The sequence below is a fragment of the Aristolochia californica genome, unplaced genomic scaffold, assembly GCF_029961685.1.
Source record: "Aristolochia californica isolate CCGP_79_NKW_82.1479 unplaced genomic scaffold, dmAriCali1.0.hap1 SCAF_3, whole genome shotgun sequence".
Classification (NCBI taxonomy): Eukaryota; Viridiplantae; Streptophyta; class Magnoliopsida; order Piperales; family Aristolochiaceae; genus Aristolochia; species Aristolochia californica.
In genome coordinates this window covers 13,790,337-13,806,093 of record NW_027181992.1, presented here as the reverse complement: position 1 = coordinate 13,806,093, position 15,757 = coordinate 13,790,337, and the positions used below count along the sequence as shown (strand labels likewise).

At 42.4% G+C, this 15,757-nt stretch overlaps 1 protein-coding gene across 2 annotated transcripts in view; it reads right to left on the bottom strand.

Annotated features, from left to right (window-relative positions):
* The window catches only part of LOC137959811 (crossover junction endonuclease MUS81), a 29,627-nt gene extending 13,870 nt beyond the window's left edge, over window positions 1-15,757 (bottom strand). Inside the window, exons 1-9 of one of the 2 annotated variants that reach the window (XM_068807175.1) lie at window positions 15,430-15,757; window positions 15,230-15,318; window positions 15,025-15,103; window positions 14,840-14,926; window positions 14,639-14,764; window positions 1,822-2,062; window positions 1,234-1,438; window positions 1,044-1,162; window positions 778-932 (exon numbers count right to left, since the gene is read on the bottom strand). In XM_068807175.1, the coding sequence (XP_068663276.1) occupies window positions 778-932; window positions 1,044-1,162; window positions 1,234-1,438; window positions 1,822-2,062; window positions 14,639-14,764; window positions 14,840-14,926; window positions 15,025-15,103; window positions 15,230-15,318; window positions 15,430-15,683 (1,355 nt within the window). In that variant the 5' untranslated portion in view covers window positions 15,684-15,757. The remainder of the gene's footprint in view (window positions 1-777; window positions 933-1,043; window positions 1,163-1,233; window positions 1,439-1,821; window positions 2,063-14,638; window positions 14,765-14,839; window positions 14,927-15,024; window positions 15,104-15,229; window positions 15,319-15,429) is intronic. The other variant, XM_068807176.1, reaches the window with a different exon arrangement.

The following is a 15,757-nucleotide window of genomic DNA, read 5'->3' as shown; positions in this document are numbered from 1 at the left end:
CAAAGAAGAATTTGCCCCTCTATCAGGGGTTTCCCTTCGGGAAAATTGGAATTTGATCGCTCCCCAACAGAACTCCGAGTATGGCTATCTGGGATCCTCCTCCTTGCGACTGCATAAAGCTGAATTTTAATGGTAGTGCTATTGGATATCCTGGGCCAGCAGAAGCAGGTGGTGTGTTCAGAGGTTACAATGCAGACCCTATTATTTCTTATGCTGGTCCGGTGGGCATTGCTGATTCTAATACTGCTGAAGTTAGTGCTCTGCTGTTCAGCCTCCAAATCTTCAGGGATCGTCTCTATGGCAAATTAATCATTGAAGGTGACTCGAAGACGGTTATTAGTTGGTGTTCCAAAGACAGCTTTCCCCCTTGGCGCCACTGGCCCATCACTGATAGTATTGCTAACATTGTATCTTCTACACATTGTAATTGGAATCTCATTCCTAGATCAACCTACTCTTTGGCTGATAAATTGGCAAAATTCGGAACTTCCCAGCAATCTCTCATTGTTTGGGAAGGTTTCCCTGCTTTGTAATATGCTCTCTTGAGCTTTTGCCTTAATAAAAATCAACATCATTTCAACAAAAAAAAAGTACTTGTTTATTGGTTTATATTTGTTTTGAGACTTAACAGGAAAAAGAGAGGAAGAGAGAGAGAGAGAAGAAGAAGAAGATTTTTCAATTCTACAACTTGAGGCCATTACAAAGAATAATGAACTAACCATTGCAAAGGATAATGAACAAACCATTACAAAAAAAAAAAAAAATAAATGAACGAACCTGCATTTAGTCTTTACAAATTGTTCCCGATCATCCAGTATCAAGATCACATCATAAATATCCTCAAATTTTTCTCCAGTTCTTCTAGGGGGCATTGCCAAGGAATTAACATTGCATTCCAGATCTTTAGCATGCTGCGAACCACAGGCAGGATCCTAAAAATGGATTTCAATTATATGACCCAACTAAGTGTCATCCAAGATATCCTCCCAAAAGTACCAATAGTATGTAACATCATGATGCCTACTAATAATGTGTAAACATACAGATGATGAGCAAGCTCGCAATGTTAGAGGTGCTGGTGGTGAATCAATAGATATTGAGCAATCCAGACCGTGTTTTGTTCCATCAGAAGCAGTATTCATTATACCATTCTCTTCTGCATCTGAACAGAACCAGAACATTTCAATACTCCTCCAATAAAATCCTTAATGGATTTAAAAAATGACAGCCCACCTATATCAATTGAGATGCATTGGTTCAATAGCACAGGATATTGCTTGTCAGGAATTTCCTCAGAATCAGAATCCAAGATATAAATATGATCTTTCTGGGGATGACCTGAAATGGCACATCCAACAGAGGGAATAGACTTCTCAGAATTAGTAGATTCTGGAGCTTCCATGGAAGTTTGTTCCCAAATTCGCCCTAGAGGAGCATGCTGCAACAATATGGTAGACAATGAAGAAAATCAGGTGAAAGTCAGCCAAGAAACATGCTCATTGTAATTATTTACAAGATAAGGAAACCATAAATGTAATCATGATAAAAAAAAAAAAAATTAGAATGGATACCTAAAAGCACAGAAGTATTTTTCAGAGTGACAAAGACGGTTAGACAAATAAACTAGGAGAACATAAAGAAAATAAACTTACAGAATACCACAAATGTGGCAATAGAGCCCTCAGCATAAACTCATCCAGCAAATATTAAGATAAGGTTCTGGGTTTATAATTCACTCATGTCTATGGACATCTCCATGAGGATATAAGCAACCGATCCTGACAAAAGAAAAAAATGTTCATAGCAGTAAAGGCACTTTACCTCTTCAAGAATGCCAGTTGAAATATTATCTGATTTCTTCTGTTTAACAGAAACAGCAGATATCCCCGTTGCATCTTGGTGATCAAGAATTGTATGATGAATCAAATTTAATGCATCATGAGAAGCTTGACAATCCAGTTCATCTTCATCTCTTGCAGTCAAATTTTCTGAGGAATCGATTAAACCAGACCTCAAAAGACATTCACGTGCTACATCTTGCCCTTCTTGAGTCAACATGTACCTAAAAAATGAAAAAGATGTTACGAATTAGACGCTCTAATTCCAAACTAATGAGAGCAATAATAATAATCGTGGAAGAAGAAAAAAGAAAACACGAGAACAAACAACAAGATTTATACAGGTTCGCCTCAAAGTGAGACTACGTCCTGTCTTCAGCACCATTGCAGTAATCCACTATGAAGAGGAAATAGTTTACAAGAGAAATCAAACACTTATAAGTGTCTTTCTCTAACCTCTCAAGGGCTGCAACTCAAAAGTCTTTTTTTGTGATAATAAAACCCTAATAGCGGCACCCCTCAATTATACAGGAAAATATAGGGCAACTGCAATACAAGAGTAAAATTCCCAAACTGCCCTTAATGAAAAAGCAGTTAATATATCGTGGACAACGCGGGGGCTCCACCCCCCTTCCAACCCCCACAGCGACCTTACCACGAAGGTCGATTCGTGTACCAACTCAGAGTAGGGTGTTGATTAGGCTCCACAATTTAACAATCTCCCACTTGGAGACTAATCCATCATCAATATCTCCTCTACAGAGGCAACAACTTCTCAATCCACAGAGAGAAGTCCAACTGAAGTTGCACACAACTTCAGTTTCTCAATCGTAACAGTCTTTGTCAACATATCAGCCGGATTATGACTTCCTTGAATCATCTCAAGTGCTAAGGCTCCATCCTCCAGAGCATATTTGATGAAGTGATAATGCACCTACATGTGCTTTGTTCTTGTTGAAACCATTGCGCTAAAAGGCTCGAACCTTTAGGAAAGCAACCCCACGGATCTTCTACAAGGACTGGCCCAGTTGATACAAACAAATATTCCAACACTCCCCAGCACGGGGAAAACCCGTGGACAAATTCACCGGAAAAACCCGGGACAAATTCCTAGAAAAACCCAGGACAAATTCACCAAAAATACCTGGGACAAAATTCGGTGGGAGCGGGACTCGAACTCGGGACCAACCTGCTCTGATACCATGTTGAAACCATTGCGCTAAAAGGCTCGAACCTTTAGGAAAGCAACCCCACGGATATTCTACAAGGACTGGCCCGGTCGATACAAAAAAATATTCCAACAGTTCTGGCACGATAAACAGGATTCTTTGCTAAATGAATAGCACTCTGACTGTCACAATACAACACATTCTTCCCATGCTTGAGACCTAATTCTTCCCAGAAAGACTGCAACCATACCATCTCTTTGTTGGCTTCGATCACGGTGACATATTCTGCCGCAGTAATGGAAAGAGCAACTATCTTTTGCAACTTAGAGACCCAGCTAACTGTTGTACCACCCAAAGTGTATACATACCCTGTGGTACTCTTCCTACCATCAATGTCTCCAGCCATGCCAGTATCTAAATAACCCTATAATCCCAAGTCTGACTTTTTGAAAAATAAGGCTTAAGTCTGCAGTGCCTCTCAAATACCTGAGAATCCACTTCACTGTTCACAACTCCCATTGCATGAGCTATGTCTAGTCTAGCGCACATCATGGCATACATGAGACTGCCAATAGCAGAAGCATAAGGCACATTGGCCATGTGGGCTCACTCCTGCTCCTTAGATAGCCTAAAGTGACTAGCCAAAGGAGTACTCACTAGTTTTGCATCATTCATGTTGAATCTACTCAGCACCTTCTTCACATATTCTTCTTGTGACAATTTCCTGTTTGCAAACACCTACTATCAACATGTCACCAACATATAGCACTAGAATGATGTATGAATCATCAAGCTTCTTCACATAATAGCAATGATCTGCCTGGCACCTCAAGAAACCATTACTACTCATAAAGGTGTCAAACTTCTTATACCATTGTCTTGGAGCTTATTTAAGACCATACAAGCTCTTTTGAAGTTTACACACCATTTTCTCCTTTCCTTAAGCTTTGAAACCCTGTGGCTGCATCATGTAATTTTCTTCCTTGAAATCACCATGAAGAAAGGTTGTCTTTACATCCAACTGCTCTAAGTGCAAGTTTTCATTTGCCACCAGTCCAGTACAATTCTAATAATAGTCAATTTCACTAGTGGAGAGAAAATCTCAGTGTAGTCAATGGCTTCTATTTGTTGAAAGCCCTTTACCACCAGTCTTACCTTGTACCATTTGTTGCCATCATGTTCGTCTTTTATTCGGTATACCCATTTGTTCTGCAAGATCTTCTTCCCTTTTGGTAACTCAGTCCACTGCCATGTCTGATTGGATAACAGTGAATCTATCTCATCTCGCATGGCCAACTCCCACTTGGTTGATTCATTAGCTTGCACAACTTCCTCATAACTCTCTAGTTCACCTTTATCAATCAACAGAATATAACTCAGTGCAAGGGAGTACCTTTGTGGTGATCTGCTAGTTCTGGCAGATCTCCTAAGTTCAGTCACAAGAATGTCCTGATTTACTTCTGGGGGTATGTTTTCCTAGTCTTCCAGAGCAATATTCTACATCTCAATAATTGGAAGATCTGTCAACTGAGTCACTTCAAACTTCTTGGCTTCATCACTTGTGCTCTCAGACTCTATTCTCAACCTGTCTTTATACATGGCACCTTCATTGAAGATCACGTCCATGCTCCAGATAACCTTACAACTTTGGTCATCCCAAAAGTGATAACCAAACTCGGTACCACCATAGAAAATAAAAAAACATATCTTAGATTTAGCATCAAATTTACTTCTAACAGCAGAATCAATGTGAATATAAGAAACACAACCAAAAACTTTTAAGAAAGAAAGATTTACCTCTTTGCGGCTCCAGACCTCTTTTGGTATTTTGCAATTCAATGGTGTTGAGGGACCTCTATTAATCAAATAGGCAGCGGTGCTAATAGCCTCAGACTAGAACATCTTTGGCAATCCCGCATGCAATCTCATGCTCCTAGCACGCTCGTTCAAAGTCCTATTCATCCTCTCTACCACACCATTCTGTTGAGGTTTTCCAGGAATGGTCCTCTTCATCTTGATTCCATTATCAGCACAGTACTGTTGAAATCATCATCTATGTATTCTCGCCCATTATCTGACTGCAAGCACTTCACCTTCAAATCTATCTCATTCTCAACCATTGCTCTCCATCTCTTGAATGTATCAAAAACATCGGATTTTTTTTTTCAGGAAATAAACTCATACCTTTTTGCTTGCAGCATCAATAAATGTCACATAGTAATTTGAACCACAAAGGAAGGTAACAACTGAAGGCTCCCACACATCTGTGTGAACTAACTCCAATTTTGTTATCTTTTGCCCCTTACCAGCCTTAGAAAAGCTAACCCTTTTCTGCTTGCCGAAAATACAGCCTTCACACAAACTGTTGTTTACAATTTTCAACCCTGGTAGCTTCCCTTTGGACCGAAGCACTTTAATTCCCTTCTCACTCATGTGACCGAGCCTATAAAGTCATAGATCAGAATTAGTAACAGCATCAGCAACTGCAACCGTGTCTCTGCAACTAGAAGTAATGTAAAGAGTTCTAGTTTTAACTCCGTGTAACAACCATGGCTCTCTTAGTGACTTTCCAAGTAACACCATTAAAAGTCACATTATGACCTCATCATCAAGCTGCCCTACTAAAATCAGGTTATGCATATCATCATCATTTCAAAAAAAAGAAATCAGGTTATGCATTAGTTTTGGTACATGTCTCACCTTGTGAATTTTCCACATTGTCCCATTTGACATCCTTAAACTGACATTACCACGACTATCAATATTCAAAGGTTCTCCATCAGCAAGATACACCTTCCCATGATTTCCAGCAACATAATTCTCCATGATCTCACGATGTGTGGTGGTGTGAAAAAAAGCTCCTAAATCTAACACCCAATAGTCAATAGGGCTATCAACCGACAAGAGTAAAGCATCTTATCCCTCTTCAGTCACAGCATTTGTAGCATCGTTTTTCTTTTCATCCTTCTTCGGTGCTATGCAGATCTTCTTTATGTGACCAGACTTGCCACAATTCCAGCATTCCACATTCCTTCCGAATTTGGACTTGCTTCTACCATTCTTTGACTTCCCTCTACCATTGCCCTTGTTGGAATTCCTCTCGAAGTTCTTGCCCCTAGTATCAACATTTAGGGCAGAATTAGATGTCAACAATTCTCTGGAGTCTTTTCTACAAACTTCCTCCACGAGAATGGTATCCTGAACATCATTAAAGATCAACTTCCTGTTGCCTACAGAGTTGCTGACCGTAGCCCTCATAGGCTCCCAACAATTTGGCAAAGACACCAAAAGAATCAAAGCACGAACCTCATCATCAAATTTAATTTGAACGGAGTTCAATTGATTGACAATCGTACTAAACTCATTCAAATGTATTTTCTATCATCTTTAAATTGAAGAGTTTTTTCATGAGATGTACCTTATTATTTGCGGTAGGTTTCTCATACATGTCGGACAGAATCTTCATCATCCCTGCTGTGGTTTTCTCCAATGCCACATTGTGAGCAACGTTCTTCAACAGTGTTAACCGGACTACTCTCAACACGTCTATCGAGGAGATTCTACTCATCATCTTTCATACCTTTTAGTTTCATATCCACAATTGGTGCATGCAACTTTTTATTGTACAGATAATCTTTTATCTACATCCTCCAGAACGCAAAATCCAAACCATCGAACTTGTTGATTCCAAGTGCCGATCCTTCTCCGTCAGCTATTGCTCTCAATCACAAACCAAAGCTCTGATACCACTTGTTAGGAATTAGACGGCCTAATGCCAAACTAGCGAGAGTTATAGTAATAATCGCGGAAGAAGGAAAAAACAAGCACAAGAACAAACAACAAGATTTATACAGGTTAGCCTCAAGGTGAGACCATGTCCTGTCTTCTGCACTGCTGCAGTAATCTACTATGAAGATGAAATAGTTTATAAGAGAAATCGCACACTTACAGGTATCTTTCTCTAACCTCTCGAGGGTTGTAACTCAAAGTCCTTTTCCATGATGACAAAACCCTAATAGCGGCACCCCTCAATTATAAAGGAAAATAAGGATAGGGTGTTGATTAGGCTCCACAACTTAACAAAAGAAAGAAAAACTAAGAAAGTAAAAAATATGCATTCCCATAGCGCACCAAAACTTGAGGATTAGAAGTGTGTGACAAGAAAGTATCAACATTTGTATGGAAAGAAATTTTAAAAAATGATATAACACATCATCTGGAGTCACCATTAAGGTACTCCTATGCCACTAGAGTTTCACCTGTTCCTCCTAGGAGATCTGTAGACTAGGAGTTGCGTGAAGGAACAAGAAGAAGGTATTTCCATTGATAGTTGCACCAGGTCCAGAACACATATCAAGTCCGATTACTTGAACCGGGAATCTTGAGCCACATAAGACTGCAAGAAGAATTAGTTGCATGTTTGAATGGATAGGGTCCAAGATGCATATCATGTCCAAATGGCTGGACCCTGTTAGTGAAGATGGAATATAGGCAGAGACAATTCACTAAGAAATGTGTCAAAAGTTTGTCCAGCGCACATGGAAAGTATGGGTGGAATTAAACATGCATAAAGTGACAGAAAGTGAAAATTCCACTCTAGGGTGTGGAATTAAACTCTCTCTAGAGAATGTTTTAAGTGGAGATGAGGTAGGATGATGTCATCCTCCATCTCCGCCTTCAATTTGAAATAAAAGGTGAAGTGCCCCTACCCTTTAAACTACATTTTCTATTCACATTCAACACAAAAAAAAATTAGAGAAAGTGTCTCACTTTGAATGAACTCGCTCTCCTTTTCTTGGTTATCTACTTTTTTCTGTGCATAAATACCCCTTTAATCGTATGTGATTATAAACAAAAGCACACTCAGGCATGGATGTTTGCACGTCCATTCCAACAAATGGGAAAACTATTGTTGAATTTATAAGTGAATAAAATCATGTTTGATTGACAATTCCAAATTCATATTTAGTTACATATTCAAACAAAGATGACAGCAGATTTTATAGTGATGTGGCCCGAGAACTTGAATTTGGCAACCATAGAGGTTGCTTTCTATGTTTATGCAATAACCCCAAATATCCAAGTCTCAAATATAAATGTTTGGAGTACATACTGACAGTTTCAAACAAGACTAAGCTCTTCAGCAAAAATTCAAAATGTGTGTGATCGTGCCCAAGCGTACAGGGGTAGCCCTGCTGGCCATCGGCCCCACCCGACCCCACCTTGCCAAACACCACACCGACTGCAACCCCGCTGACAGCAGCTCTGGCGCCAGCCATTAACACTCCGAGCATCACCTAGAAGAAGGAAGGTTGTCCCTTCCATCCAGAACTCTAACCGGAGGTCAGATCTCTCCGACAACCATGTCAAAGAGCATCGGTACCTCATGACGGAAGAAAACAGTGCGGAATGGACCAGTCTCCCAGCATCGGAGGCAACAGCTCCTATTCCGTTTCCCCTACAGCAAGAACATGGTGACTATAGAAAGAGTCAACCGCACATCTAGCCCGCTCATCCGCATCAGTTCAGAGAGTGGGTCAAAGATGCCCTTCATTTGCGTGGCGTTAATCGCCATTTTGACATTTGTCCAACAGTTTGCACACAGCACCAGATCCTGCAAGCTCTAGTCCGGGAATTCGGCTTTTTTCTTCTCGGTGACCACATTCCGTGGTCGTCAGGACTGCCGGATTACTCAACACCGGGGAGACTCCATTCTGGCCAGACCAGATTTCAGATGGAAGAGATTGACAGAAGCCCTGCAAAGCTTCGCTCCGACACTCCCCCCCCCCCCCCCCCCCCCCCCCCCCCGCTCATTCCTGAGCTCTGACAACAGCGTCCCCATCTTATTCCGAGCCCATTTTCTGGACTCGACCCCTCTGTCTCACATCCTCCTCCCCCCCTGAAAAAGCATGAACCAGTGCATACCCTCCTCCCCACTGCAATCCCAGAAATCGTCCACCTATCCCCAAACCTTCTTCAAGACGGGTGTCTTGTGCTAGCGCGATCGATCGTCATCCTTTTTTTTTTAAATGTGCACTTGATCGTCATCCATGCAAAGCCAAAAACTGAAAAATCCAGTATTATCCAGTGGCTCAACGCCAAATTAAGCCTAACATATGCCCCCAGAATCTCCTACTTGAATGCTCAAGCATGGCCCGTCCAATTCTGTACCCAGTAGGAGATGACAGGGGCCCTTGCCCTCTCACCTCACCTATCCTCAGGCATCACGCAGATATCTGAGTGGCTTCCCTCAACACCGTCTAGCCAATTCGGACAGTTATGGCAATCTTCAGTTTTCTCAACCATCATTGCTGAGTTCAGGTCTATCATTGCCTTAGACCCACTCATGGAGCATTGGCACTGACCTGATGAGACCCTCATTCTCATCAATCCCATCTGTCCCTGTGAAGGACAGTTCTTCAGATGCATTATGATCGAAAACACCAGCTTCTGGGTCAAGATCAACTCCTCCCCAGGAAGGCCGATCCTCCCCATGCACTCTTGGCGCTAGACAAGCAGCGGTCCCCTCAGAACACCCCCCCCCCCCCCGGCATGCCTATCCCCCTGCCTACCACGCTAGTCCACATCACCGCCTACCCACATGCAAAAAGAAACTCCTCACTCTTCCCAACTGACCATCTTGTCAACCCCCAACCGACACCCACCCCATATTCACTCTGGAAATAATAGCAACCCCACCCCCCCAGTGTTTGTGCCCCGGAAGCCTCCCTCCCAAGCATGGACCTCCCTGCCCCCTTCTCCCCTCCCGGCATCCAGCCCCCTGAAACTACCATTCCGACACCAAATATGTCTCAGAAACTAGCAAGCTAGCCCAAGGCCGCCCTCGAAACCGCACCCCAACCCCCCTAGCCACATACCAACGTCAGAATAGAGGCCAGCCTAGGCAATTGATTCAGGGAGAGCCCAATGCCCAAAGCCGATTCCCTCACGATCCAAAAACAAGTCTATACATATTTCTGGAGCCAGGTGAAAGATCCCAACGCTTTGTTGAGGCCTTGTAATCCGAATAGCACAAATTTGATCCAGAAACCTGGGCGCAAATGGTGGAGCTAGCCAAAGTGATGGGTACTGTTATCTCGGGGCCTCTACCAAGGGATAACCACCCCTCTGAAAAGTCAAAGAAAAAGAAGAATGATCAATGATTGTGCTTTCTTGGAATGTTCGTGAAATTGGGTCGACGTGTCGTCTATTCAAAGCCTCCTCGCCTCTACAAAATCAAGCATTGTGGTGCTCCAAGAGACCAAGGTTGCTTGCTCCCTCTCAATTTTGTTCGGGATATTGGGCCCCCCCTCCCTTCAGATTTAACAATGTGTGGATTAAAGACCCCAAATTTGATACTTCCATCCAGTCATTTCGGAAAGAAATTGTTGCAGTTGGCCCAGTGGGTGGTCCCTCCCGGTGAAGCTCAAGCTGCTAAAAGCCCCTTTTCCGCGCTTGGGGATTGCAGTGCCAGTCCTCTCGTTCGGCTGAAAAAGTTGACGCCCTTGCTCAGGTGGATGCTCTTGTCTCGGAAGAGGAGTCCAAAAGCCTGACCACTGCTGAAATGGCTCAAAGCTATACCCTTCAGGGACAATTGTAATTGTTCATTCACTGCGAACTCGTGCACTGGAAACAGTGAACTCGGTTTAGATGGCTCTTGAAGGGGGATGCTAACACTAAATTTTTTCATGTCGTCGCCACAGCCAGGAGAAGAGTCAACCGGATAACCTCACTCAGCATCAATGGTGAGGTTACCTCGGACCGATTCCTTATTTCTAACCCTTTAGTGAGCTTTTTTGCAGGTCTTTATATTGAATGCCAGCCACTTCGGCCTTTCTTCCAAAGCGTCAACATCTTGGATATTCCTACAACGGGCGCCAATCTTATTGAGCTTCCCTTCTCTAGGCGAGAAATTGAGAAAGCTGCTATGGACCTTCCTCTAGACAAAGCTCCGAGGCTCGATGGTTTCAATGGAGAATTTTACCAGCATTGTTGGCCCTTCATTGGCGAAGACATCGCCCACATGGCCCACTCGTTCTACCATCGTGGCATCGCGTTTAAGAGTAAAGGGGCTTCCTTCATTGCCCACATACCCAAGAAAGATGGGGCAGAGCTTCCTTCGGATTTCCGACCTATTAGCCTCACCACCAACACCTATAAGGTGATTGCTCATCTCCTTGCCAACCGTCTTCGGGCAATTCTTCAGGTTGTCATTCATCAAGGGCAAAGTGCCTTCATCAAAGGGAGGAATATTCTGGACTCGGCATTGGCTTGCCATGAGCTTCTTCATCACTTCAAGACTTTGAAGCAACCTAGATTTATCCACAAGCTAGACTTGGAGAAGGCTTTTGACAGAGTAAATTGGAAGCTTCTGGATATTCTTCTGGGAAAAATGGGGTTCGGAGACAAGTGGAGATTCTGGATTCAAAGTTACATCTCCTCAGCCAGCTATTTAGTACTTCTTAATGGGACAGTTTGCGGCTACTTTAAGGGAACTTGTAGCATCCGTCAAGAAGACCACTGGTCCCCTCTGCTCTTCAATGTGGTTGTCGAGTACCTTTCCTCTCTAATTTACTCAACCAAAGGATTTGGGTGGCTTCTTCCCACAGCTGACACAAAGGCCTTTGATATTCTGATTCTTCAGTTTGCGGACGACATCATCTACTTTGGTGCAGGCACCATGGACCAGATCAGGAAGTTGAGGGCAGTTCTTGGCCTATTTGTGTTGGTTTTGGGTCAGAGCATCAACTAGAAGAAAACCACTCTTCTTGGATACTATATTGACGGCCCAATGCTTCGAGATATGGCAGAATTCTTGGGTTGCGCACTAGAGAGTACACCTACTACATATTTGGATATGCCTCTATTTGACACACGCCCCACAGCTGCACTTTGCTTCCCCCTCATAGAGAAGTTTGAGAAGAGACTTGCCACATGGCGGGACAAGCTTCTATCCACAATGGGACGACTTACCCTGCTAAAATCATGCTTGGCGGGACTACCCAATTACCTCCTATCCTTCACTCATAGCCCGGCCTTGGTATGCTCAAAGATTGATGTCATTCGTCAACATTTTCTCTGGAGAGTAACTGAAGACACCTTCAGGTACCATTTGGTTAGTTGGAAAGAGATAACTCAGCTCCAGATCAAAGGTGGCTTGGGCATCAGGCCTACAAAGGATATGAATAGTGAGCTCCTTCTTAAGTGGATTTGGAACCTCAATTTCAAGCACAATAATTTGTGGAGGAACATGGTGAGATTCTACCTTCAGCTCCCAGGCCACTGGTGGAGAGAGGGGGGAGTACCCCCCGCTACTTATCCTTGATTTGGAAATGCGTTTACAAATTGCTTCCCACGTTCAAGGTTGCAACCTCCTTCTATCCTGGTAACGTAAGGACCCTTCACTTCTAGACCGACGAGTGGTGCGGTCCCCGGCCATTGTCTGAGGATTATCCGGGGCTAGCCAGGATCGCTATGGATCTATCTTACTCAGTGGCTGACTCATGGAGTAATCAGTCTCGAAGCCTCTTCTTTCGTCGTGGTTTGAATGATGATGAAGTTAGTGTCTTCTGCTCGCTTCTTTCCAACCTTAGCAGCACTGTCATTCAAAACCAAGTGCACGATAAATTGATCTGGAAGCCTAGAATTAACGGTATCTTCTTGATGGCCTCAACTTATTCCCATATCAGAGAAGATGACCCCAACATACCTGAGCACAAGGCAAATCTTGCATGGAAGCTCTCAGCGCCTAGCAAGATAAAAAATTTCATATGGACAGCCATCAGGGAACAAAACCTCACAACAGACAACCTTCAAAAGATGGGCTTAACCGTCCCTGATAACACTCGCCCTCTCTGTGGAGTTTGTGAGGAGTCTGTTCAACAAATTCTCCTTCACTGCGGGTACTCATAGCAAGTATGGATGGCAATTTTCCAGAGAGTTGGTATTCAGGTAGGCTTTCATCAAGACCTTTTTGGCACCATTCAGATGGTATGGGGGACGCGTTTGCCAAGAATTGGCCAGCTGCTGCTCTCTGTATGCCTTGCCCATATTTTGTGGTGTCTTTGGCTGGAGTGAAACAATAGGAGGTTTAACCTCAAATTCAGAAACCTGGAAAGCACTATCTCTTGCATAGTGAGAATGATCTCCAACTGGTTGCATACCAGGAAGGAATTTACCCCTCATATGGCGGGTCCTCAAAAGGTGGCGGCCATGGCCGAATGGGAGCCTCCCCCTAGCGACTGCATGAAGTCAAATTTTGATGGAAGTGCTTTGGGGTGCCCAGGACCAGCCGGTGGAGTGGAGTCTTCAGAAATCATAGAGGAGAGACTATTCTTTTATATGCGGGGCCGGTTGGTATTGCCAACTCCAACACCGTGGAAGTGACTGCCCTTCTCCATAGGTTGGAAATTTTCAAGGACCATCTTCACGGAAAGTTGATGATTGAAGGGATTCAAAAGTTGTCAGTAGTTAGTGCCCGCCCTCCCCCCCCCCCCCCGTCCGTGGCGACATTGGCCCACCATTTCTTCCATAGAAAGAAAACATTGTATATCCTATTTCTTGTACATGGAACCACATTCCTAGGTCAGCCAATTCATTGGTTGATCTTTAATATAATCCAACACTATTTCAAATATATATGTTTGGACATTAATTTGGCATACTAATAATGACAAGGATCCATCAACTTTATTTCAACTTTTAGGTTTGCAAGAAGTTCATCTGTGTATTCCTCCATAGGAAGAAGCAATTGTAGATGGTTCTACAAGATCAAGAAAAAATCAAGATAAGTCAGTTGAATGATCTATAGCTCGCCTTGTTGCAAACAGATAAACTCAGATTTATGGTATTAATTACGTTAACACATTTTCAACCATAGCACAACTAAATCCCCTATGTATTCTCATTCCGAAGGCTGTGACTCAAGGATGGTCCCTTAACTTTCATTAACTCGGCCATTTTCTCCAAAAGATTTAGAAGACTATGTGGCAGCTTTTGAGTGGACAATATGAGTAGTTTCCCTTATCGTACATGTAGCAGATCTATTCTCATTGTTTTATGCGAGAAAATGTGCGAGAGAGAGAGAGAGAAAGAAAAAGAGGTTAATGCAGTATCTACTTCCTTATGTTTTATGTCTTTTTATTAGGAAAATTGATTTGACGATTTCTGTGTTAACCCTTGTTTTTTAAGTTTGCATGAGGAGCATGAGGGATCAAGCAGAATTACCCACCCTAACCCTTCCCCCCCAATCCCCTCCCTAACACTTTACTTTGTTAAAAAAATGAAGTGCTAAATTTCTGCCAGAAGTTTTTCAAATGGAAAAGGGAAGTAAAATCAAATATTTCATCTTTGCATATGAAATATTATTAGCTAAAAACTGGAAGAATTAAAATGGCCCTTAATAGCTAGTCCACATATAAGAACATTAAACCCCCTCCCTAACACTTTACTTTGTTAAAAAAATGAAGTGCTAAATTTCTGCCAGAAGTTTTTCAAAAGGAAAAAGGAAGCAAAATCAAGTATTTCATCTTTGCATATGAAATATTATTAGCTAAAAACAGGAAAAAAAATTAAAATGGCCCTGAATAGCTAGTCGACATATAAGAACATTAAAATTTAAAGAAGCCTTACTTTGCGGGGCAACTTGATTTCACAATTAACCCCTTCATTATTAATGTCTTCATGCAGCTCCATCCACTATACCATTCTCGAGGTGAACTTCCAAATTGAGTGAGTTTTCCTTTACCTTTCTCTGGACTATCAAGATGAAAGTTAGTTCTTGTATTATTTTATTATTTAGTCATAATAAAAAATGCAAGTATAAACGCTTACGCAATTGGAACCCGTGACAACCCACTTGCATCAGCGGCATCAATAAGCTCTTGTTTTCGCATAAAAACGTTTCCATTTGAAATTCCCCTGATAAAAATTACTCAAAACAACCACAGCAGATCAAGATCATAACCGCAACAAGTAACAGTAATAAAAGAGTGAAAATTGGCTAATTCAGAAGATACCTATAAAGAGTAATCAGAAGAGCATATGCCACAGAATTCCTCTGAGGAATGTACCGTTTGGAACCTTTAGTCTTTTTCCCTTGAAAAATAAAAAAGGAAGACAAATTTTCAAAAGGAATAAGGTCAACAGTAATTTCTTATCTCTTTCGACATCCACGCTGAAATATGTGGATCATACAACTGAAACAAAGAAGGAGAGAAAAACCTTTTCCTGTGTGCTCTTTGGATGGCGAAGTTGTCGAATCACTCTGGAAAAATTGTTGCATAAGCCGCAGTATCCAATGTCCCACACTCCTACCAAGGAATTGAACGACATTTAATTAAAAAGTAATAAAAATGGAAAGGAAAGGACTAAGAACAAAAAAAAAAAAAGAGAGAAGAACTCCCAAAGTCCGTAGGACACACTTCACTTGAGAGAAATCTTTCATGGTTTTTATGTGATTCTTGGAACTGCAGACACTGGCGTAAGCTCTGGAAAGTGTGGCATCTATCCGGTGCGAAATAGCGTTCGCTTCCACCATTTCCTGGCGTTTTTTCCACATAAATGCAGCAAGGTCTTCGTTTTCGGGACAGACAACCGGTCTTTGATTCTCCATCGAAAAACCAGAAAGAATAAGTCGCAGAAACAACAAGTAGAGCTCAGTACAAGGATGAAGCATGTATGTTCGCCTGTGAGTCTTGATTCACCATCTCTCAGACCGGGATAATATCCGAGGCATAATTTCAGGGCGGG